This window comes from Scyliorhinus canicula, chromosome 6 (genome assembly GCF_902713615.1).
Source record: "Scyliorhinus canicula chromosome 6, sScyCan1.1, whole genome shotgun sequence".
NCBI lineage: Eukaryota > Metazoa > Chordata > Chondrichthyes > Carcharhiniformes > Scyliorhinidae > Scyliorhinus > Scyliorhinus canicula.
This window is the reverse complement of record NC_052151.1, coordinates 61,194,524-61,219,366: the sequence shown is the minus strand read 5'-3', so window position 1 is coordinate 61,219,366 and position 24,843 is coordinate 61,194,524. Positions and strand designations below refer to the sequence as shown.

Here is a 24,843-nt window from a genome sequence, read left to right as displayed (position 1 = left end):
CAAAGGGCATGGCCCTATCCCTGTGCTCCATGGCTGTGAGCATTGAGACCCTGGTTGAGACAAGAACAGGTCTTCAGGACTGGCAGCGCCATGTGATTGCGGAGATGCCAGAGCTCACTGCAACCACACCGCTGTCCCAAGGAGTAGCCTGGGGGCTATCAGGCACCCCAGGGGAGGAGGAGATGATTGGGGGGGGGGGGGGGGGGGGGGGGTGCCGCCAGAACACGGCGGACATGTGAATCCCCTCTTCCTGTCCCTGTTGCATCTAATGAGCAGCGGGCAGAACCGGATGGCACCATGCCACCGTGACAATCAGAAGACCACCTGGCCCCCCCAGGCCTCGTCGCTCCAGAGGACAATCACCAAAGGGGGCCCAGGTCAAAGGGCAGGACCCACAGCAAGCCGCCTCCACATCTGATGTATCCGCCTGGGTAACCACCGAGAAGAAGTGGGAGGACACATAAGGTTAGAAAGTTAGACAGTTAAGGTTGCATGAGTGCAGCACATAGGATAGCGTTAGGGGCTAGAGCACTGTAGTTGTACAGAGCAGTGTCACCAATGAACACATGTTGACCGCCGTTCCGGGCCTCTGTCCGCAAGGTGACCCCCCCCCCACACCGATCGCTCCCCCCAATACTCTTCCCTCTGCACCACGGCCCTGGCACCACTGTGCCTGTCACCTTGGGGGGCCTCCTGCCCGGCCATCCATCCCTGCCAGTGTTACGGCTGGTGATCCGCGGGGTTGCTGGCTGATGGTGCCACTGTTTGGGCATTTTCCCCGGTGAGGCAGTGTGCCAGGGTGGGTGGCAAAGGCCATGGTGCATGCGTCTGCTGTTGGGGCTGTACTTTTAACCCCCGCCCCCCACCCCACCCCAGCTCCCCCTGCAGTGGGGCAGCGTCTCGGATGGGTGCAGTGAGGGGTGCCAACACCTAGTGTGCCACTGGCTGCGATGGGCCACACACATCCCATTGATGGGTTGCTGGGGTCTGGGGTGACCTGCGGGGGGGGCACCCATATGGCCTGTGGTGCTCCGCACATTTACCGAGCACAGTGGGCAGTCAGTGGAGTGTGCAGCCAGATGGCTGTCTTCCGGGCCAGGCCAATGGCAGCCTGTGCCTGGCCACCCCGGTCCCGGGGCAACGGCCCAAACCCAAGGCCTGTGCCCTGATCGCCCCCCCCTTCATGCCCCTCCCCCCACCCGCTACCCCCCTTGGCTCTGGCAGAAGCACCCCCCCCCCCCCCCCCCACCGCCACCCGTTACTCCCCTTGGCCCTGGCAGAAGCACCCCCTCCCCCACACACACACATACCCCTCCATAATCCCATGGCTGCACCTTTGGAAACATGTCCTCTCACTCCTCAGCAGTCATGGTGTCCGGTTCCTGTTTTTAAATACCGCAAGTGAACCGCGCCGGTGTCACTTCTGCCCAGGGGATGCAGAGCATCATGGGAGGCTGGAGACTATCTGGTGAGGCCCATTAATTGTATGTTTTCAGCCGTGATTGAGGAATAAAAGGTCATGGTTTTTGGGCGGGAAAGTGGATCTGAGTCCACAAAAGATCAGCCATGATCTCATTGAAATGCGGAGCAGGCTCGAAGGGCCGGATGGGCTACTCCTGCTCCTAGTTCTTATGTTCTTATTACGATTTACATGCCCGCGCCGGTGTGGGGCATGTTATGCATCCATGCTGCCATCGAGACGCCGGAGCATGGCATTCCATAGGGCGCTCGGTGCCAACCTCTATATTTGGCTGATGTCCGATTCATGAACCCGGCGTGGCTGGATGGAGAATCCCGCCCAAAGTACTTTGTTCCCACTTACCTACTTGTGTCTATAATACCTGTGCCATAATATTATTTCCCATGTGAGCCTATAGACTAAATCAGGGAGCACAACCAGATTTTTATACATATTTATATATATTTGTTTTGATGATGTGCTGATTTCCCTTTCTGGTGTCTCGCCCCATCTGGCCTGCCAAAGCGATGTAGAACATGGAGCTGAAAGAGAAGGTGACAAATGGACCTCAGTTTTCAGCCAATTGCTTTGAGATTTTTACGGTTGAGGACCTTTCCTCTTATTTTTTCCGTCTTCCTTGTTAGGGACAATAACAGTCACATGATTAATATCTATGCTGAGGGGACTGAAACTAGCTGACTTCTATTCTGTGGGTCCTTATATCAATGGGGCTCCTGACTGTAAACTCCAAGTGATGTGAAAGCCCCTATACGCCTTGGTATTAATATGTAGTAAAGTTTGTCAAAATTGTTGTTTGATGTCTGAGAAGCACTGAAATGGACACTGCTACTCACAGCTCAAATATTTCCTTTAGGTTCTACTTGTAGCTACTTGCAGCTGGAGCTTGTTAATTAGTTAATTGGATTAGGTCAGTTTTCAGAGGCTAGAGTCACAGTATAAAACGTGAGCTAGTTTACAGTGCTGACTTTGTTTGCACTGAATGCTGAATTTGGGTGCATTTGAGTGCTCTAGAAAGAGTTTGGTGACTGAGGGAGTTAGGTGAGGAGGGAGTAAGGTGATCCTTTCATTTCATTTCCTACATTTCCTCAAAGAGCGTGAAGGGAGCTGGAAGTTTACAGAGAGTGCAGCTGACTGGGAGCAGAGTTGGAGGGCGGAGTTCCAGTTGGTACACAGGGCAGCTATATTCTGTAAGGTAAGAGGGGATGGAGGCTAGGGCAGTTGCATGCTCCTCCTGTAGGATGTGGGTGGTGAGGGATACCACCAGTGCCCCCGCTGACTATACCTGCGGAACGTGCACCCAATTCCAGCTCCTCAGAGACCGTGTTAGGGAACTGGAGCTGGAGCTGGATGAACTTCAGATCATCCGGGAGGCAGTGGGGGTAATAGAGAAGAGTTACAGAGAGGTAGCCACACCCAAGGTACTGGACAAAAGTAGCTGGGTTACAGTCAGGGGAAGGAAAACGAATGGGCAGACAGTGCAGGGACCCCTCATGGCCGTTCCCATTCAAAACAAGTATACCGTTTTGGATGCTGTTGGGGGGGATGACCTACCGGAGGTAGACCCTAGCAGCCAGGTCTTTGGCACTGAGTCTGGCTCTGTGGCTCAGAAGGAAAGGGGGGAGAATAGAAAAGCAATAGTGATAGGAGACTCAATGGTTAGGGGAATGGATAGGAGATTCTGTGGTCGTGACTGAGACTCCCGGAAGGTATGTTGCTTCCCGGGTGCCAGGATATCTCGGATCGAGTCTACAGGATTCTTAAGGGGGAGGGTGATCAATCAGAAGTCGTGGTGCACATTGGTATCAACGACATAGCTAAGGAAAGGGATGAGGATATAAAAAGTGATTTTAGGGAATTAGGTTGGAAGCTAAAGTGCAGGACAAGCAGAGTAGTGATCTCAGGATTGCTACCGGTGCCACGTGCAAGTGAGGCAAGGAACAGAGAGCGAGTGCAGCTGAACACGTGGCTACAGGGCTGGTGCAGGAGGGAAGGCTTCAGATATGTTGATCATTGGAATAACTTCTGGGGAAGGTGGGATCTGGACATGAAGGTGGGGTGGCACCTAAACTGGAGGGACACCAATATCCTGGGTGGGACGTTTGCTAGAGCTCTTTGGGAGGGTTTAAACTAGTTTGGCTGGGGGAATGGGAAACAGAGCTATGGATCAGAGGATAGAATAGCTGTTGAACAGGCAGAAATAGTATGCAGCAAGTCTGTGAGGAAGGATAGACTGTTGATAGGGCAAAGTTGCACTCAGTGGAATAGGTTAAAGTGTGCCTGTTTCAATGCAAGGAGTGTCAGGAATAAGGGAGATGAACTTAGAGCATGGATCAGTACTTGGAACTACGATATTGTGGCCATTACGGAAACATGGATTTCACAGGGGCAGGAATGGTTGTTAAATGTTCCGGGGTTTAGATGTTTTCAGAAGAATAGGGAGGGAGGTTAAAGAGGAGGGGGAGTGGCACTGTTAATTAGGGTGCACCATAGCTGCAGAAAAGGAGGTAGTTGAGGAGGGTTTGTCTACTGAGTCAGTATGGGTGGAAGTCAGCAACAAGAACGGAGCAGTCACTTTATTGGGAGTTTTCTATAGACCCTCCAATAGCAGCAGCGAGATAGAGGAACAGATTGGGCAGCAGATCTTGGAAAAGTGCAGGACTAACAGAGTTGTTGTCATGGGTGACTTCAACTTCCCTAATATTGACTGGGACCTCCTTAGTGCAAATGGTTTGGATGGAGTAGATTTTGTCAGGTGTGTACAGGAAGGACTCCTGCCTCAATATGTAGATAGGCCGACTCAGGGAGAGGCCATATTGGACTTGGTGCTCGGCAACGAACCAGGCCAGGTGTCAGATGTCTCGATGGGAGAGCATTTCGGTGACAGTGACCACAACTCCTTAACCTTTACCATAGTCATGGAGAGGGATAGGAACAAACCGTATGGGAAGGTATTTAATTGGGGGAGGGGAAATTATACTGCTATTAGACAGAAGCTGAGGAGCATAAAGTGGGAACAATTTGGGGAACAGTAATTCTCCAATTACTTTTGGAGTAACAGTAATGTGGGGATTGTTTAAGGAGCACTTGCTGCGAGTGCTGGATAGTTTTGTCCCACTGAGACGAGGAAGGAATGGTAAGGTGAAGGAGCTTTGGATGACAAGAGAAGTGGAGCTTCTAGTCAAGAGGAAGAAGGAAGCTTACGTAAGGTTGAAGAAGCAAGTATCTGACTCGGCTTAGAGGGTTACAAGGTATCCAAAAAGGAACTCAAAAATGGACTGAGGAGAGCTAGAAGGGGGCATGAAAAAGCCCTGGTGGGAAGGATTAGGGAAAACCTCAAGATGTTCTACACTTGTGTGAGAAATAAGAGGATGATCAGAGTGAGAGTAGGGCCGAAAGGGATAGTGGAGGGAACTTGCGCCTGGTGTCTGAACAGATGGGGGAGGCCCTAAATGAATACTTTGCTTCAGTATTCACGAGAGAGGGGGACCTTGTTGCCCATGAGCACAGTGTGAACCAGGTTAATAGACTCGAACAGGTTGATATTAAGAAGGAGGATGTGCTGGAAATTGTGAAAAGCATCAGGATAGATAAGTCCCCTGGGCCTGACGGGATATACCCAAGGTTACTACTGGAAGTGAGGGAGGAGATTGCTGCGCTGTTGGCGATGATCTTTGCATCCTCACTCTCCACTGGAGTAGTACCGGATGATTGGAGGGAGGCGAATGTCGTTTCCCTATTCAAGAAAGGGAATAGGGAAATACCTGGGAATTACAGACCCATCAGTCTTGCTTCTGTGGTGAGCAAAATATTGGAAAGGATTCTGAAAGATAGGATTTATGATTATTTAGAAAAACATAGTTTGATTAAAGATAGTCAGCATGGCTTTGTGAGGGGCAGGTCATGCCTCACAAGCCTCATTGAATTATTTGAGGATGTGACGAGACACATTGATGAAGGCCGGGCAGTGGATGTGGTGTATATGGATTTCAGTAAAGCATTTGATAAGGTTCCCCATGGTAGGCTCTTTCAGAAAGTTAGGGGGCATGGGATACAGGGAAATTTGGCTGTCTGGATACAGAATTGGCTGGCTGAAAGAAGATAGCGAGTGGTAGTGGATGGAAAGTATTCTGCCTGCAAGTCGGTGACCAGTGGTGCCTCGCAGGGATCTGTTCTGGGACCTCTACTCTTTGTGGATTTTATAAATGACTTGGATGAAGAATTAGAAGGGTGGGTTAGTAAGTTTGCCGATGACACAAAGGGTGGTGGAGTTGTAGATAGTGTTGAGGGTTGTTGCAGGTTACAACAGGACATTGACAGCAAAGCTGGGCTGAGAAGTAGCAGATGGAGTTCAACCTTGATAAATGTGAAGTGATTCATTTTGGAAGGTCGAATTTGAATGCTGAATACAGGGTTAAAGGCAGGATTCTTGGAAGTGTGGAGGAACACACTTGGAACAAAGGAATCTTGGGGTCCACGTACATAGATCCCTCAAAGTTGCCACCCAGGTTGATAGGGTTGTTAAGAAGGCGTATGGTGTGTTGGCTTTCATTAACAGGGGGATTGAGTTTAAGAGCCGCGAGGTTTTGCTGCAGGTTTATAAAACTCTAGCTAGACCACACTTGGAATATTGTATCCAGTTCTGCTCGCCTCATTACAGGAAGGATGTGGATGCTTTGGAGAGGGTACAGAGGAGATTTACCAGGATGCTTTCTGGACTGGAGGGCATGTCTTATGAAGAAAGGTTGAGGGAGCTAGGGCTTTTCTCACTGGAACGAAGTAGGCAGAGAGGTGACTTGATAGGTGTACAAGGTGATGAGAGGCGTGGATAGCCAGAGACTTTTCCTCAGGGTGGAAATGGCTGTCATGGGGGGACATAATTTTAAGGTGATTGGAGGAAGGTATAGGGGAGATGTCAGAGGTAGGTTCTTTACACAGAGAATGGTGGGTGTGTGGAATGCACTGCCAGCAGAGGGGTGGAGTCAGAGACATTAGGGACATTTAAGCGGCTGTTAGACAGGCACATGGACAGCAGTAAATTGAAGGGGTGTAGGTTAGGTTGATCTTAGATGAGGAGAAATCGTCGGTGCAACATTGTGGGCTGAAGGGCCTGTACTGTGCTGTACTGTTCTATGTTCTAAAGGGTAATGGCTGACAGAGTAGTGAAGTCCCAAAGGTTAAAAGGAACATGACTGAGAATAGGAAAACAATAAACCAGTGATCCAGTCTGGTGATGTTAAGCTTGGTTTATAAAAGCCTGTGAGTTGTAAGGTTAAATGGATCTTAAATAGCAGAGCATGTAAGGGTGGTTAGATCTGGACCGTCTGTGTGATATTACTTTTGTTGAAATATCCAAAGCATAGTCGATGTACGAGAAGGTCACGTACCTATTGTGACGTTGACCTTACCTTGCTCAAGTTGTACTTGAGGATTCAATCCTTGATTGATTGCATTGTATTTTCTGCAGGATTTCACAATGACTCTCTATTTGCGCAATTACTGGAAGGATGAGCGGCTTTCGTTTCCCAGCACTACTAACAGAAGCATGACATTCGATGGCAGGCTAGTCAAAAAGATTTGGGCACCTGACGTTTTTTTTGTTCATTCGAAAAGGTCATTTATCCATGACACCACCACAGATAACATAATGTTACGCATCTTTCCTGATGGAAATGTGCTGTATAGCATAAGGTAAGTGTACGTTCTGCATTGTGTTTCTTCTCCAGAAAATCTACTGTGATTTCTACGATGTCATAATAACCACTGGTACATTTTCCCAAACCATCCATCCAGCACTTTAATGCCAGTTAATGTACTCTTGTGCAGAGAAGCAATGTTCTCTGAGAACAGGCTTGAGGCTGTAGCTCATTGAGGGCTCCCTGTAACCAGCAAAGGTGACTTTCAACCTACCAGCGTGAATTATATCTGTCTTCCTCGAAGAAAGACAATGAAAACACATTCACTCATAGCGTTACCTGGTCCCTCACTATGGCTTTGAAAATGCTTTTTCTATTGACTATTCGTATTGATCCGGCCCACTATGGTCGTATCGTCAACAAACTTGTAGATGGAGTTGGAACCAAATTTTATCACGCAGTCGTATGTGTACAGGGAGTATAGTAGGGGGCTAAGTACACAGCCTTGCGGGCCCCCAGTATTGAGTGCTATTGTGGAGGAGGTGTTGTTGTTTATTCTTACTGATTGTGGTCTGTGGGTTAGAAAGTCAAGGATTCAATTGCAGAGTGAGGTGCCAAGTCTTAGGTTTTGGAGCTTTGATTTGAGCTTGGCTGGGATTATGGTGTTGAAGGCGGAGCTGTAGTCAATAAATAGGAGTCTGATGTAGGAATCCTTGTTGTCAAGATGCTCTAGGGATGAGTGTGGAGCCAGGGAGATGGTGTCAGCTGTGGACCGGTTGTGGATGTATAGGAATTGCAGTGGATCAAGGCTTTCTGGGAGTATGGAGATGATGCGCTTCATGATCAGCCTCTCAAAGCACTTCATTACGACTGAAGTCAGGATGGTAGTCATTCAGGCACGTTGCCAAGTATTTCTTTGGCACTGGTATGATGGTGGTCTTCTTGAAGCAGGTTAGGACCTCGGAGCGGAGTAGGGACAGGTTAAAGATGTCCGTGAACATATCTACCAGTTGGTCTGCGCAGGCTCTTACTGCACGACCAGGGATCCCGTCCGGACCCGTCGCCTTCCGAGGGTTCACTTTCAGGAAAGCTGATCTGACTTCGGAAGCTGTGATGATGGGTATGGGTGTGTTATGGGCTGCTGGGGCAGTCGACAGCGGATTTTTGGTTTCCAGCTTGAACCGAGCATAGAATGCATTGAGTTCATCGGGGAGGGGTGCAATGCTACTGGAGATACTGCTTGGCTTCGCTTTGCCGCCCGTTATGTTGTTTAGGCCTCTTGGCATTTCAAATGTAATTTTCGGCCAATAGGGAAGGGGTTTCCTTTGCCACAGGTCATTTTATGTGAGGTCCCAAATTCCAACCAGGGGCTTTCACCTGGGGGAAGAGAGTTGGTCAGGAATGCCTATTATAGGCCTCGCTTTAGCAACTGGGTGACACAAATGGTATTGATGCATTTAAGGGAAAGCTAGACAAACATATGAGAGAAAAGGGAATAGATGGTTGTGATGGTGGTTTTAGAAGAAAAAATAGAAGGCTTGAATGGAGTATTGAAACAGGCATGGACTGGTTGGGCTGAATGGCCAGTTTTTGTACTGTATCGTCTATGTAATCCTATGTATGTTAGTCAGAGCATCCTCTCTGGCAGTTTCTTTGCAGCCTACTAGTTTTTTTAAACTTTGAAAAGTTATTTTATTAGTTGTTACTTATTACTCATTGAGTACTCTAGCTTTTTGACCCTTTAACTTTTAAATGTCCATAATTTTACATGGGGCAGGTGAGGCCTAGGCCCTCATCCTAATTGAGGGATTTAAATGACCAATTATTGAACAAAATCTTCTGGCCAGTTGGAGGAGTTCTGGGTTAGAGGGAAATCTGACAGGTCACCCTGCTTGGACCTCGGGTGGGAAAAGGGATGAGGAACTTCCATCACTGGCCCCCTTTTTAGATCGGGCACCCCCAGGTCTGCTCCCATTGGGTTCTACCTTACCACCTGGCCTTGCCATCACAAGCCCACCTAACCCTCTCCCCTGACCCCTATCCAAGTCCACTGAAAGATCCTATAAGCGCCTGGTCCTGTGGACTTTTGGCACTTCGAAGCTGTAGTCCCAGCAGTTTCCACCGCTCCTGGTAGTGTTGTTGACACTAGAGAGCTAATCATATTGTCAGGCAGCATTCTGTGGCAAGACTCCCTCCCAAGTGGTGGCAGAATTCCCCCAGTCTCAGAGCATTAAATGTCTTGGCTTCGGCAGGGATGCATTTCTTTCCGACTCTTCAGGTGGTGAGATGGGAAACCCGCTATCCAAAATGTCCTGCCCTGTGTTCAGTGTTGTTGCAATGAAAAAGAGTGAAAGTACTTTGGGCAAAGTATTTCTGTTATTTTCATATATTGCAATGTTCCATTTATTTATGGGAAGGCAGTGGCGAAGTGGTATTGTCACCGGGCTAGTAATCCAGAGACCCAGAGCAATGCTCTGGGGTCTCTGGTTCAAATCCCACCATGGCAGACGGTGAAATTTGAATTCAATAAATATCTGGAATTAAAAATTCGAATGATGACATGAAACCAATGAAAAAAATGAAAAATGAAAATCGCTTATTGTCACGAGTAGGCCTCAATGAAGTTACTGTGAAAAGCCCCTAGTCGCCACATTCTGGCGCCTGTCCGGGGAGGCTGGTACGGGAATCGAACCGTGCTGCTGGCCTGCTTGGTCTGCTTTAAAAGCCAGCGGTTTAGCCTGGTGAGCTAAACCGCTGTTGATTGTTATATAAACCCATCTGGGTTCGCTTAACATCCTTTAGGGAAGGAAATGTGCCATCGTTACTCAGTCTGGCCTACAGGACACTCCACAGCAAAGTGGTTGACCCTTAAATGCCTTCTGAAATGGCCCAGCAGGCTACTCAATTCAAGGGCCCAGCAGGCTACTCAATTAGGGTTGGGCAATAAATGCTGGTCCAGCCAGCGACGCCAACGTTCCATGAATGAGGTTTTAAAAAAGTTATTTATAGATATTCCTCATTGCATCGAGTGAAAAATCCTTGGTATGAGGGAATAGTTGACAGAATGGCCCATCAGGAATCACCCACTGAATTCTCCATGGCTTATTCCATAATAAGGGCTAATAGGGCTAATTCTATAGTGGAGCATATCCGGTATGGAGTGGGAACATCGCTGTCAAAACAGTGGGCCTACAGTAACTGATTTATTTTTGTCCATCAATTTATCAACCCTCAAGAACAAGCTGAAAATACTGGGAAAACAGGAAGGGTTGGACTATTTTCCCCACAAAGGGGCCCATCTGGTTATGCTGTATTTACTGTGCCAAGGTGATCCCAAGATACCCAGGCACAGGACCAGGAAAATCTCCACTGGCATGGTTTCCTGTTTTAGTTCAGGAAGTTGCCTTAATCTTTGGGCTGTGGCAATCTTGGGAGTTATGGCACCAGAAATCAAAGAAAAAGTCTAATTAATTCCATCCTGCTGACATGATAAACCTATTGAAACACTGAATTGATGTCTACATCATGGTGATGGTCAGAGCTGGATCGTTATTCGCTGTGTAACATTGACAACTTACAAGGGATCTATTTGCTTTGTAGGGTTACAGTAACAGCGATGTGCAACATGGATTTCAGCCGCTTCCCTCTCGACACGCAGACCTGTTCCCTGGAGATAGAGAGCTGTAAGTCATGTACACCATGTGCTTGTTCAGTGCATTCTCCCTGCACTCCAGGCTTGACTACGGGTATATTTAAACCCTCTTTGCCACTCAACCAAAAACCTTTCAGTATTTAGGTGAAATTCACTGTGGCTAGCTATGTTTTTGGAAAAACATCTATCCAGCCATTGTTCTTGTTACCACATCATTCACCCCATTGAATGTAAACATTGGCGGAACTGATGGATTTTCTGCCCAAAACAATCAGAGATTGTTTAATTGGGAGAAAATCAACTAAACCTGGACATCTGACAGAAATCCAATTTGAAATTAAATGAAAATGAAAATCGCTTATTGTCACGAGTAGGCTTCAATGAAGTTACTGTGAAAAGCCCCTAGTCGCCACATTCCGGCGCCTGTTCGGGGAGGCTGGTACAGGAATTGAACCATGCTGCTGGCCTGCCTTGGTCTGCTTTAAAAGCCAGCGATTTAGCCCAATGTGCTAAACCAGCCCCTAATTTTCTGGGCAGCACAGTGGTGCAGTGGTTGGCACTGCTACCTCACAGCCCCGAGGTCCCAGGTTCGCTCTGGGTCACTGTCCATGTGGAGTTCTCCTCGTGTTTACGTGGGTTTCGCCCCCACAATCCAAAGATGTGCAGGGTAGGTGGGTTGGCCACGTTAAATTGTCCCTTAATTGAAAAAAAATTAATTGGTACTCTAAATTTATTTAAAAAAAGAAATCCAATTTTCTACTTGCAGGCAGAGATTCTGTTGAATTCTGCAATTATCATCTAATCTTTTTATTCGTCTTCCACCATAGTGAACAAGGCTGGAGATGGGCTAGTGCAGTAATTTACATCCCTGGCCTACATGCCAGTTCCCTGGCTCTATTATCCTGGCCACTTTTCCAAAGATAGACATTGTTTGCAGGAGGTGAGTGCAGAGGTTTGTGGGCAGGAGGGTGAAGCCACCATCAGCATCCACATATATGAGTGGGAACCAGATATGGCAAAGTCATATGGTGAAGTTGCCATAGTCCCAAATGACCATAAGCTGTCCACTTTCAGGCGGAGAGCTGACTGGTGGTGGTTGGCCTGAGGATCACCACACCTCAGGCGAGGGGCAAGGTTGAGTAGGCGGGGCCTTCATGAATAATCCGATATGAGGCTGTGGGCAAAGGAGGGCACACACAGGCATGGACAAGTTGTGTAAGGCATGCCATGCGTGCAATGGAGAGGGTGGTGGTGGTGGTGGTGGTGGGGGGGGGGGGGGGGGGGGGTCTTTATTTAATTTAAATAGCACTCTAATTCAGAGCCTGAGATCACACCCATGAGTTTTTACCAAGTAGGTTGTCTACTGGGAAAGGACTTCAAGGTCGTCACTCTGTCATAGGATTCTGAATGGTATAGCATTCATGTGGCGCTTGCCTGCTTGTAGCAGGCTCCTCTGCCACATTAATCAAGTGTGCAGTTGGAACAGTAGCCAGTATGATTAAAGTGAGGAGGTCAAATTGATCTACTTCAGGAGGGGTGAAGGCACACAAAGAGAATGAGAGGAACAAGGGACAAAGCTGCAGGGGAAATGGTCCGAGGACAAGCCGAAGCCCAAACTGAACTGTAAATAGACACCCCTGTAAATATGTGCTCTGGCCACAATGGGGATTGTAACAGATGTATGCTGAACAAAGGCCATGGCCACAGCAGGAGAGAAGACAATTACTATAAATATATGTCGGAATTCTGTTCGTCTTTATTATTTGGCGGCATGGTTTTTGTGATATGTAACCTATGAATTGTGCATTATAAGATGTGAAAACCCAATAAAAACACTTTTAAAAAATACTTTAACGGTTCCTCAACTCCTGGGCAGAGCAGTTTAAAATCAACCCCGATTTATAAATACAGTGGTGTCAATCTGGCTGCGTAATGTATCTTCACTCTGTGACAAACATACCAGATTGATGTTGTACAAAGAGGTAATTTCATAAAATTTCATAGAATTTACAGTGCAGAAAGAGGCCATTCAGCCCATCGAGTCTGCACCGGCCCTTGAAAAGAGCACCCAATTTAAGCCCCAGGCCACACCCCGCCCCCTTTAATCCCCGTAACCCAAACTAACCTTTTTGGACACTAAGGGCAATTTAGAATGGCCAATCCACCTAACCTGTGTTGCCTCTTTTACTTACTGTAAATATGGCAATCAATGAAGTCGCCCTTCATTCTTTGGCTACCAATATTCTATTGCTTAGAGTCTCCAGGTATCAAATGATACCACCACAGGGTTCAACCGGTCAAAGAGCCAAACATCAGTTAGTTAGTTCAAGATCAAGGGTATTTTATTTACACATACAATAAATCATGCAACATAAACACTACCAGTTAAACTACACCTATCTACTATGACAACCTGTATTTAACTTCAGGCATCCGGCTTAGGTCAGAGGAACAGTGGCCGTTGTTCGATTCTGGATCTATCGGGTCTGTAGAAGTAACTGCTGCTCAGCTGGGCTCATCCGTCTGGTAGCGGCCGTTGAACTTGAACTTGCTTCTGGTGGTGCTGCGATTGGAAGTAGACGTTGCCGGAGCACCAGGTCCAAGAGAGGCCGAACACATGGTGGTCTCTCTCTTTATCCTTGGGGGTTTTCGCGCTCTTTTGGGCGGTCCTTCAGTTTGGACCCCACTAATTGGGTAATTCTTGATCACTGTGTTCGATTCATTGATCAAATCTAATCCAAACTAGCAATCCAGACCTTCCTATCGTTTGCCATTTCAACTTACCATCTTACTTTCATGTCCACAAGTCCGTCCTTGGCCTGCTGCAATGTTCCAGTGTAACTCAACATACACAGGAGGAATAGCATCTCATCTTCCGATTAGGCACGTTACAGCCTTTCAGATTTAACATTGAGTTCAACAACTTCAGACCGTGAATTCTTTCCTCTGCCTTAACCCCATTTTATTTCTATTAATTTCTTCCATCGATCCGATTTCCCCTCACTATTGCCCCCCCCCCCCCCCCCCACTCCACTTGGGTCACCTGTTTCCTGTTCCTAGTTGCCATTTTACACATTGCTTACCTTTGTTCTGCCATTAACACATTCTGATCTTTTAATGTGCCACTATCAGTGCCCTTCTTAGCCTTGATCACCACTATTTACATTTCCTTTGTATTTCTGTCCATGACATCTTTGTCAATCTCCACCTACAGCCGGTCCTCCATCCAGCCCCACTGCTCCACGCACCCACGCACCCCAGTAAATAAATCTGACCCTATTTCCAGTTTTCCGAAGCTTTGACAGAGTCATCCAGTCTCATAACGTTATCTCCCTTCTCTCTGTTACGCGAAGTAGATATGAGGATATTGGGTCCAGAAATTATATCGCAGATGTAGGAGGCAATTTAGGAGTAAATTGACAGAGGGAAAATACTACTAGCAGAGTCAGAGGGATACACCCACATCTGTCCGATTTACATTGTCCCAATCAAGCATAAACTCAAGGGAATACACAGGATGCCCCAGATCCATTGTTCTTTGGGACACTCCTCCCTGATCAGCTATTAGGATATTACAGAATCTAATGGCTTCTTTGTCCATCAATGGGAGGTTAGTTGCATATCAAAAGCACAGCTCCGTTCTTTTGTATAAACGGAAGTAGGAAATCAAACAGCCAAGTTAACGATGACGGGTTCAATTCTGGAAACCCAAAAAAGATTTGTGGCTGGGTGGAGTTTATATTGAGAGCAAGAAAGAATCCTGTTTTGAACAGGTACAGGAGAAGGCTTTGGAAATTGACCAAGAGAGATCATGAAAGTTGCCACCGAGACAGGCTTTGGAAAAGGATTCTGAACGAATGTCTCTAACAGAAGAAAAATTGCTTCTTAAGTGCAAGTATTGCCTTTATCTTCCAGTGTAAGTGGCATGAGGGCTGCATGTTCTGCTAAAGTATTGTTTAATGGGAATTAGTATGTTAAGGTTGAGAAATGTATGTAATCTGTTATTGCTAGAGTTGAAGTTTAAATGTTTAAATATTGTTTTCTTTTGTTTCAATAAAGTTTGTTTGTAAAATAACCAAGCCCTATTTATTATATTATCACTCCAGGAACAAATCGATCTTTCCACACTGTCTTAAAACTTAAATAATATTATGGTTCTGGTCCAGTCTCTTAGCCACTGTTGAGACTTGACTATGCGCCCATGATACTCTCTCCACAAATGCTGTCAGACCTGCTGAGATTGTCCAGTATTTTTTGTTTTTGTTTCAGATTCCAGCATCCGCAGTAATTTGCCTTTAGCAATCTATTTTTTTGATTGAATATTGTGAATCTAAAATGGAGGTGCACTGCTAGTCAATGAAGGTGCTTCTGCACCAAGAGGGTACAATCGTTGAGTACATTACGTGAAATTCAAAACCTGATGTAATGGGTGATTTTGTATCTAAAATTAATGTTAGAATATTGTTTGCTCACCAGAGGCTGGGTTTGCACAATCCAGTCTCCATGTCACAATTAAACATTGATATCTGTTTTGTGGTAGATGCTTACACTGAAGATGACCTTATGCTGTATTGGAAGGATGAGAAAGAAGCCTTGAAGACAGATGAGAAGGTCTCTTTGTCTCAGTTTCTCATCCAGAAATTTCACACTACCTCTAAATTGGCTTTCTATAGCAGTACAGGTGAGTGTTCGTGTGTGACACATGAATTGCAATTTCCCGCAGTTTATTTGGTATTCACACAGATTATAAAATAGCTGAACAACTGCCCTGCTTTATTTTTTAATTTTTTTTTATTCAGCTGTTCAATTTTATACATAATAACAAACCCCGCCCCCTGCTGTGAAAAAGAAAGCCCACAAAAAGATCCCTCCCACCTCGCCTAGCTCCCCGCCTCCCCAACCCCCTTCTCTCTCTCCCTCCCTCCCTCCCTCCCCCCCCTCCCTCCCCCCGCCCCAACGGTGCCCAGCTCTTTAAAGTGCAGAATAAAGTGACGCCATCTCTGGTAGAACCCCTCAATTGCCTCCCTCACGGTGTACTTAACTTTCTCGAGATATAAAAACTCCATGTGATCCCCCAGCCATACTGAAACACTGGGTGGAGAAACCTCCACCCCAGCAGCACCTATTTTCGAGCAATCAGCGAGGCGAAGGCCAGAATGTCAGTCCCCACCCTGGCTGCAACTCCGGCAGGTCGGACACCCCAAATATGGTACCTGAGGGACAGGGTTGCAGTTCAATTTGTCGAATCGGCGACGGTGCCGAAGGAGACCCAGAATCCCGAGTGTTTAGGACACGCCCAGAATATGTGTGCATTGTTAGCAGGACCCCCCCACATTGCTCACACTCATCCTCCATTTCCACAATTAGCCTTTTGGTCAAATGGGCCTGATGCACTACCTTCAACTGGATCATCTGTAACCCTGCGCATGACAACGTTGCATTCACCCTATGCAGAGACTGGCACTATACCCCATCCTCCTTCTCCAACCCTAATTCCTCCTCGCACTTAGCCTTAACCCCCTCTACAGACATTGCATCTTCCGCCATGATCCTACCATAAATCCCCGACGTACTAACCTTCCCCACCCCTGCCAGTGACAAAACCCTCTCCAACAACGAGAACTGCGGCATCACCGGTAATGTCGGATAGACCTTTTTCATGAAATTACAAACCTGTAGATACCTAAAGGTTTCTGTCTGTGAAAGCCCAAATTTCTCTGACAACTCTTCCAAGCTCGCAAATCGCCCCTCCAAAAACAAGTGTCTCATCCCTTCCACCACCTTCTCCTCCCATCCCCTTCTCCTCCCATCCCCTAAACATGGCATCCAACCTCGCCGGCTCAAACATGTGGTTCGCAAAAATCGGCACCAACTTCGATACCGCCCCCAATTTAAAGTCCTGCCGAAATTGTCTCCATGTCTTTTGCGTGGAGACCATCACAGGGTTCGCTGAATACTTCCCTGGAGAAATTGGCAGCGAGGCTGTCACTAATTCCCTCAACCCCGACCCCCACACGACCCCGACATTTTTGGCACCCATACAGCCTCAGGGACCCCCACCACCCCAGCACCTTCTCAGCATTTGCTGGCAAGTAATAATATATCAGGTTCGGCAACACCAAGCCCCCTGACTGCCGGTCCATCTGAATGACCTCCTTCTGAATTCTAGCCACTTTGTCCACCCAATTAAAGACAAAATCAATTTCTCCACTCCCCCAAAAAAGGATTTTGGCAGAAAAAACACTGGAACAGAAAGAGAAACCGTGGTAACCGGTTCATTTATTCTGACTGAATTCTGCCCGCCAAAGACAGAGAAACTATCCGGGCTGGATTCTCCATTCGCCAATTGGTCGGAGATTCCACGTTTTCACCGGAATCGGGGGCGGCACCATTTTTATAATGCTCCGCCCCCTCAATAACAGCATATGCCGTATGGACAGCCTCAGGACATCACCTGAAGCCCTCCCCCGATGCTCTGCCCCCGATGGCAGGGGGACCTTCGGCGGGGGCTGGTGGGGGGTGGTGCGGAGGTCGCGAAGCTGGTTACAGGAGGGCAGTTTTTGGCAGACCGGCTCTGTGTGCGGCCGGTGCCATGTTGCACGCTGCGGCCCCCGCAGTGTGCGAGGTTGGGGCTGATACAGCTGAAGGTGGTATATAGAGCACACCTTACAAGGGCGAGGATGAGCCGGCTCTTTGAGGAGGTAGAAGATGTGTGTGAATATGTTTTGGTCCTGTCCAAAGATGGAGGATTACTGGAAGGAGGTTTTTAGGATAATCTCTAGAGTGGTGCATGTGAAACTGGACCCGGGCCCTCGGAAGGCCATATTCGGGGTGTCGGACCAGCCGGCGTTGGAAATGGGCGCAGAGGCAGATGTTATAGCCTTCGCCTTGTTGATAGTCCGAAGGCGGATCCTGTCAGGGTGGAGATTAACTTCTCCACCCTGTGCAATGGCGTGACGGGGGTATCTGCTGGAATTCTTGACTCATGAGAAGGTCAAATTTGAACTGAGGGGAAGGATGGAGGGGTTCTAAATTCATGGGCATTATTCATTATGCACTTTCGAGAATTGGGTTACATCGACCATTAGGGGCGGTGGCTGGGAGGGTTGAGTGGAGGGGGACTGTATGTCTTAATGGTGACTATGGGTGATTCCTGATTCCTTTTTGACATTTATGTGAACATGCGGGCTAATGTTTGGGGTTTGGTGGGAGGATGGGATCGTTGTTATTGATATGGGGATTGACATTGCATTCGTTACTGATTATTGTTTATTTTTGGATGTAAATTTGGAAGACAATGTGAAAAAGGAGGAGAATAAAAATATTTATTTGTTAAAAAAGTGTCCTGAGCACTACGTTGTGGAACCTTTAATGGATCCTTCAAAAATGTAGGGTGCTTTTCAGGTCCAAAAGTGCAACCTTTGACTTTGAGATAAATACACAAATAATCTAGATTGATGAATATCTGCTTTCACAAATAGGTTGGTACAATCGTCTGTATATTAACTTCACTCTGCGTCGCCACATTTTCTTCTTTTTGCTACAAACCTACTTCCCAGCGACTCTGATGGTCATGCTGTCCTGGGTGTCATTCTGGATTGATCGGCGAGCTGTACCAGCCAGAGTTTCACTCGGTAAGCAAAGATTTCATTTTAATCATGCCAATTAACTTTTATATAATTATGTACGTTACTAAATAAATTAAAATCTGGCAGATGCAATTACTGCACTTTTTATCTTCACTGTAAGGAGCCTCAGATGAATGATTCAGTTGACTTTGATCCAATTATAGCTACTATTTTATCACTTTATCAACCAACAACCTGCTCAAAAAAGGAATCCCTCCTGCGATTAATAACAATGTCAAATTCAATCCCTGTTACAATCCCACACAAGACCCCAAATGAACCAGTTAGGGACCAGTAACTTCCTTTCAAACTAGATGAAATTAGAAATCCCAGTTACGTACGAAGAGAATAAAGCCGCAAGACTCCATTGTTTTTGCGCCATAAATGCCTGGTCCCATGGCCGGTTTTTGGGCCCTCTCTGGTGAGTAGTTTCTCCTTGCACATACAAGGCCTGTCCTTCTTTGCCACTCCCTGCGCTGGTGTCTGAACCCCCAGGCTTGCTAGGAATTGTAGGCTCGGCCTCCGTCCAACAATACAGATTCTCTCACAGAGCCCTGGAGGGATGATCCAGTGCCCAATATTCAATTGTATTACAGTTAATGGTATTAAATATCAGGTACTGTTTATAATGAGTAACCTTCTCCCTGATACCATCTGTTTTGGCCCAAGTTGAGTTTCTACCCCTGAATTACTATACAAGAGTCAACAAAGCAAACAGTCAACACCATCTATCTTATACTATAGAATTAACACAAGGGAAACATGAGTTAACAGTAACTGTGATTGAGCGCATCAAACAATTGCACGTTAAATGGTAGACCCAAACAAGACAGGCCCCTCTGAGCCTCTCAGCAACCCACCCAGCCATCATTCATCAATGGTTTATCACAATGAGTCACAAAGGTTTGTTCAAACTCGGTCTTCTTCAAAAGAAATTCCAGCTTCCCTCCTTCAAAGAGCTAGTCTGATCCCCAGCTGAGAGCAGCTCTACTGTACCTAAGTTCCATGGGTACAATCCTCACTCAGAAGGTGCACCATTCCAAATCTCTCAAGTCTCTTTCCAGGTCCAGCTGCCTTGGTTTTCTATTCTAGCTGAGATGACCTGCTGCTCTCGAGGCTGCACTCCAGCATCTAAGCTTGTACATGGTCACAGCTTCTTGGCCACACTGCTGTCAACAATTGCTTCCGCAATTATCCAACCCTCCAATCTCTCCAAGCCTCACTGAGCAATTTCTAATCCTGGGCCTCCCTGAGACCCAACTCCCACTGCACCAAGCTGTCAGTGACTCCCAGGGCTTCTCTGAGCATCAAAAACCTTTCAACAACACAGAGATAATGGCAACACTTCCTCCAATTTGCTCCTACCTTAGCTTTTGTGTGGGCCCGTTTTTGCGCCATAAATGCCTGGTCCCATGGCCGGTTTTTGGGCCCTCTCTGGTGAGTAGTTTCTCCTTGCACATACAAGGCCTGTCCTTCTTTGCCACTCCCTGCGCTGGTGTCTGAACCCCCAGGCTTGCTAGGAATTGTAGGCTCGGCCTCCGTCCAACAATACAGATTCTCTCACAGAGCCCTGGAGGGATGATCCAGTGCCCAATATTCAATTGTATTACAGTTAATGGTATTAAATATCAGGTACTGTTTATAATGAGTAACCTTCTCCCTGATACCATCTGTTTTGGCCCAAGATGAGCTTCTACCCCTGAATGTTTCACTTTGTTTCCTCTAAAACAAAATCAAAACTTTAGCAAACATCCATCTAATATATTTGGTGTCTTAATCCTTACCTTATTGAGGAAGATAATTTAGATTTATTCCCAGAACTAGGCATTCTCTTTCTTTAAAAGATTTGGAAAATTGTTTTTTTTAATAAAATGTGAAGGAGGTCGGGGTAAAATATGTTCCACCGGTAGGGACGATTCTAATTTCTTGGGAAACATCTACAACCTTTTAACATAACATAAAAACTTTACTAAAATTAAGTCAGCAATAATTTCTTCCCCCCCCCCCCCCCCCCAAGTAGAATGGAATGATATTTTTCAGGTTTTCTCTAATTCCAGGTATAACGACAGTTCTAACTATGTCCACCATCATCACGGGTGTGAATGCTTCCATGCCAAGGGTGTCCTACATTAAAGCCGTGGACATTTACCTGTGGGTTAGTTTTGTGTTTGTCTTTCTCTCGGTGTTGGAGTACGCAGCTGTCAATTACCTAACGACAGTGCAAGAGAAAAACGAAAGGAAACTCCTGCAAAAGGTGAGATCAACCATCTGTACCATTGACAGCATTTCACCTGCAATTAATTTTAAATTTGCAATGTCAGGTTTTTAATCTTTGTGGGTAATCGGCTGCCTACATCCTGCTCTGGACTAAGATCCGTTAACCCATCACTGTCATTCTCAACAACCACCACTGGCTCTTTAGCTTGTGATGCACCGAATTCATCATAATCCTTGATGTTGCTTGCAAATCCCTCCGTCACCTTGGCCGCTCTAACTCTGCCCATGTTTATTTCCATCACTGTTGGGCACTGATGGTCCACAGACGTTTTCGAGCTAGGAAGCTATTTCTTTTCAGGTCAATGTGCGGATTTGGTGATAAGCAGATTTTCCTGTCGGCTCTGGGCCCTGTGTTGAAATCTAGTCTGCGCTAATGGGACGAACACTTGAGACTAGAAGTTGTGCGTATGTTCATACATTTTATTCGTAACTGTTCTCGCTTGTCAAAGGATTGATAACGAGACGGTATGGGTTAAGGTGATGTGCAAGAGGAGCAAAAGTGGTGTGAGAAAACCCCTTTTCCAAGCAGCGAGTGGTTCAGTTCTGGAATGCACTGCCTGAGATGTGGGAAAGGCAGATTCAATTGAAGCATTCAAAATGGAATGAGGCTGCTACCTGAAAAGGAGGAATTAGCAGCGTTACAGGGGGAAGGTGACGGAATGGTACTAATGCATTGCTCACTCAGAGAGCTGGTGCATTCATGATGGGCTGAATGGCCTCCTTCTGCACTGTAACAATTGTGTCATTGGAGTGTAACTCGGTCTTCATTCTGGTAGGGGATTTGGCTGGCACCCAGTTCCTGTCCTTCTTCAAGTGCTAAGCAAATAGTGCAGCACATCAGACAGATGGGCCTTTCTGACCAGTCCCATTGCTTATAGATTGGTAAATATCCAGGGGTGATCTTGGACTTGCGTAAATTTGCTGCATCCGTCAGGAAGCCAGTGGAATTTATATGTGCTGCCAGCACGTATAGGTCCTTTTTCGGACCTAAGCTGAATTCTGTAGATCCCGAGGTGATGTATTGTAAATTAAGAAGATTTTTGCTTCTTTTCCAATTGCCCAATCAGAAGTACAGGGACTCTGCCTGGCTGGCAAGCTCTTATTCTTAGATCCACTACTCCTGTGGGTGAGCGACTCCCGTCAAAGATTTACTCCTGAAAAATCAAAAGTGATGCAGCCCCAGCTCAGCTGGGTGGTCCGGGGCGACGTCTCCTCTGCTGAGCTGGGTGGTCCGGGGCGACGTCTCCTCCGCTCGGCTGGGTGGTCCGGGGCGACGTCTCCTCCGCTCGGCTGGATGGTCCGGGGCAACGTCTCCTCTGCTCGGCTGGGTGGTCTGGGGCAAGGCGGCCTCCACACGGCTGGGTGGTCCGGGGCAACGTCTCCTCTGCTGAGCTGGGTGGTCCGGGGCGACGTCTCCTCCGCTCAGCTGGGTGGTCCGGGGCGACGTCTCCTCCACTCGGCTGGATGGTCCGGGGCAAGGCGGCCTCCGCACGGCTGGGTGGTCCGGGGCGACGTCTCCTCCACACGGCTGGATGGTCCGGGGCAAGGCGGCCTCCGCACGGCTGGGTGGTCCGGGTCGACGTCTCCTCTGCACGGCTGGGTGGTCTGGGGCGACGTCTCCTCCACACGGCTGGATGGTCCGGGGCGACGTCTCCTCCGCTCAGCTGGGTGGTCCGGGGCGACGTCTCCTCCGCTCGGCTGGATGGTCCGGGGCGACATCTCCTCCGCTCGGCTGGATGGTCCGGGGCGACGTCTCCTCCGCACGGCTGGGTGGTCCGGGGCAAGGCGGCCTCCACACGGCTGGATGGTCCGGGGCGAAGTCTCCTCCGCTCGGCTGGATGGTCTGGGGCAAGGCAGCCTCCGCACGGCTGGGTGGTCCGGGGCAACGTCTCCTCCGCTCGGCTGGATGGTCTGGGGCAAGGCAGCCTCCGCACGGCTGGATGGTCTGGGGCAAGGCAGCCTCCGCACGGCTGGGTGGTCCGGGTCGACGTCTCCTCCGCTCGGCTGGGTGGTCCGGGTCGACGTCTCCTCCGCTCGGCTGGGTGGTCCGGGGCAACGTCTCCTCCGCTCGGCTGGATGGTCCGGGCGACGTCTCCTCCGCTCGGCTGGATGGTCTGGGGCAAGGCGGCCTCCACACGGCTGGGTGGTCCGGGGCGACGTCTCCTCCGCTCGGCTGGGTGGTCCGGGGCAACGTCTCCTCCACACGGCTGGGTGGTCTGGGGCAAGGCGGCCTCCACACGGCTGGGTGGTCCGGGGCGACGTCTCCTCCACACGGCTGGGTGGTCCGGGGCGACGTCTCCTCCACACGGCTGGGTGGTCTGGGGCAAGGCGGCCTCCGCACGGCTGGGTGGTCCGGGGCAAGGCGGCCTCCGCACGGCTGGGTGGTCCGGGGCAACGTCTCCTCCGCACGGCTGGGTGGTCCGGGGCAACGTCTCCTCCACACGGCTGGGTGGTCCGGGTCGACGTCTCCTCTGCTCGGCTGGGTGGTCCGGGGCGACGTCTCCTCTGCTCGGCTGGGTGGTCCGGGGCGACGTCTCCTCTGCTCGGCTGGGTGGTCCGGGGCAACGTCTCCTCTGCTCGGCTGGTTGGTCCGGGTCGACGTCTCCTCCGCTCGGCTGGGTGGTCCGGGTCGACGTCTCCTCCACACGGCTGGATGGTCCGGGGCGACGTCTCCTCTGCTCGGCTGGGTGGTCCGGGGCGACGTCTCCTCCGCTGAGCTGGGTGGTCCGGGGCGACGTCTCCTCCACACGGCTGGATGGTCCGGGGCGACGTCTCCTCCGCTCGGCTGGGTGGTCTGGGGCAAGGCGGCCTCCACACGGCTGGGTGGTCTGGGGCAAGGCGGCCTCCACACGGCTGGGTGGTCCGGGGCGACGTCTCCTCCACACGGCTGGATGGTCCGGGGCAAGGCGGCCTCCGCACGGCTGGGTGGTCCGGGGCGACGTCTCCTCCGCACGACTGGGTGGTCTGGGGCGACGTCTCCTCCACACGGCTGGATGGTCCGGGGCAACGTCTCCTCCGCTCGGCTGGATGGTCCGGGGCGACGTCTCCTCCGCACGGCTGGGTGGTCCGGGGCAACGTCTCCTCCGCTCAGCTGGGTGGTCCGGGGCAAGGCGGCCTCCGCACGGCTGGGTGGTCCAGGGCAACGTCTCCTCTGCACGGCTGGGTGGTCCGGGGCGACGTCTCCTCTGCACGGCTGGGTGGTCTGGGGCAAGGCAGCCTCCGCACGGCTGGGTGGTCTGGGGCAAGGCAGCCTCCGCACGGCTGGGTGGTCCAGGGCAACGTCTCCTCCGCATGGCTGGGTGGTCCAGGGCAACGTCTCCTCCGCACGGCTGGGTGGTCCGGGGTGAAGTCTCCTCCACATGGCTGGGAGGTCCGGGGCGAAGTCTCCTCTGCTCAGCTGGGTGGTCCGGGGCGAAGTCTCCTCCGCACGGCTGGATGGTCCGGGGTGAGACTTCCTCCACACGGCTGGGTGGCCTGGGGCAGGGGGGCCTCCACACGGCTGGGTGGTCCGGGGTGTTGCATTATCAATTACGACGAGACGAGAGTAGAGTGTAATCGAGGATTTATTAAGCAGAGATGTGTAGCCTCCTGCAGCTGCTGCCGAAATGGCTGCAGCTCGGTGAGCACAAACATTTATACTCTGCCTACTGGATGGAGCCAGCAGGCAGGGATCTACCCCCGTACCTGTAGTACAGGAGCCTTACTGTATTACACCTCATATGTGATATTTATACAACAGAGTCCAGCGGGGGTGTTGGAAGACTATTTACATGCATAAGTTAACATTTTAGGGCACGTTCACAAATTAAGATGACCGGGTGCCATGATCCTCCGTTGTGAGCGCCACAGTCCCGGTGGCGATGCAGGTGCCGGCTCGGTCGCCGGTGACTCTGGGAGCGTGTATACCTCATCTTCATCCCCGGGTGTGACCAAGGGGAGGACGGATCATCCTGGAGCGGGGACTGTGGTGGGATGCGCTGGGGGGAGGGAGGGTGGCGCAGGGGCAGGGGGGGGGATGTGGGGACCCAGCTGGTGCCAGGTCCCTGAGGGAGACTGTGTCGTGACGGCCGTCGGGGTACGCCATGTAGGCGTTCTGCGGGTTTGCGTGGAGCAACTGTACCCTCTCGACCAATGGGTCCGCCTTGTGGAGCCGCACGTGCATGCGGAGGAAAT

At 49.4% G+C, this 24,843-nt stretch overlaps 1 protein-coding gene across 3 annotated transcripts in view; it reads left to right on the top strand.

The window, feature by feature from the left end:
* LOC119967181 (gamma-aminobutyric acid receptor subunit rho-2-like) overlaps window positions 1–24,843 on the top strand; it is a 74,828-nt gene that overhangs the window by 42,920 nt on the left and 7,065 nt on the right. For 2 of the 3 annotated variants that reach the window (XM_038799350.1, XM_038799347.1), the window contains exons 4-8: window positions 6,945–7,168; window positions 10,714–10,796; window positions 15,306–15,446; window positions 18,247–18,399; window positions 20,451–20,647. In XM_038799350.1, the coding sequence (XP_038655278.1) occupies window positions 6,945–7,168; window positions 10,714–10,796; window positions 15,306–15,446; window positions 18,247–18,399; window positions 20,451–20,647 (798 nt within the window). The remainder of the gene's footprint in view (window positions 1–6,944; window positions 7,169–10,713; window positions 10,797–15,305; window positions 15,447–18,246; window positions 18,400–20,450; window positions 20,648–24,843) is intronic. The other variant, XM_038799349.1, reaches the window with a different exon arrangement.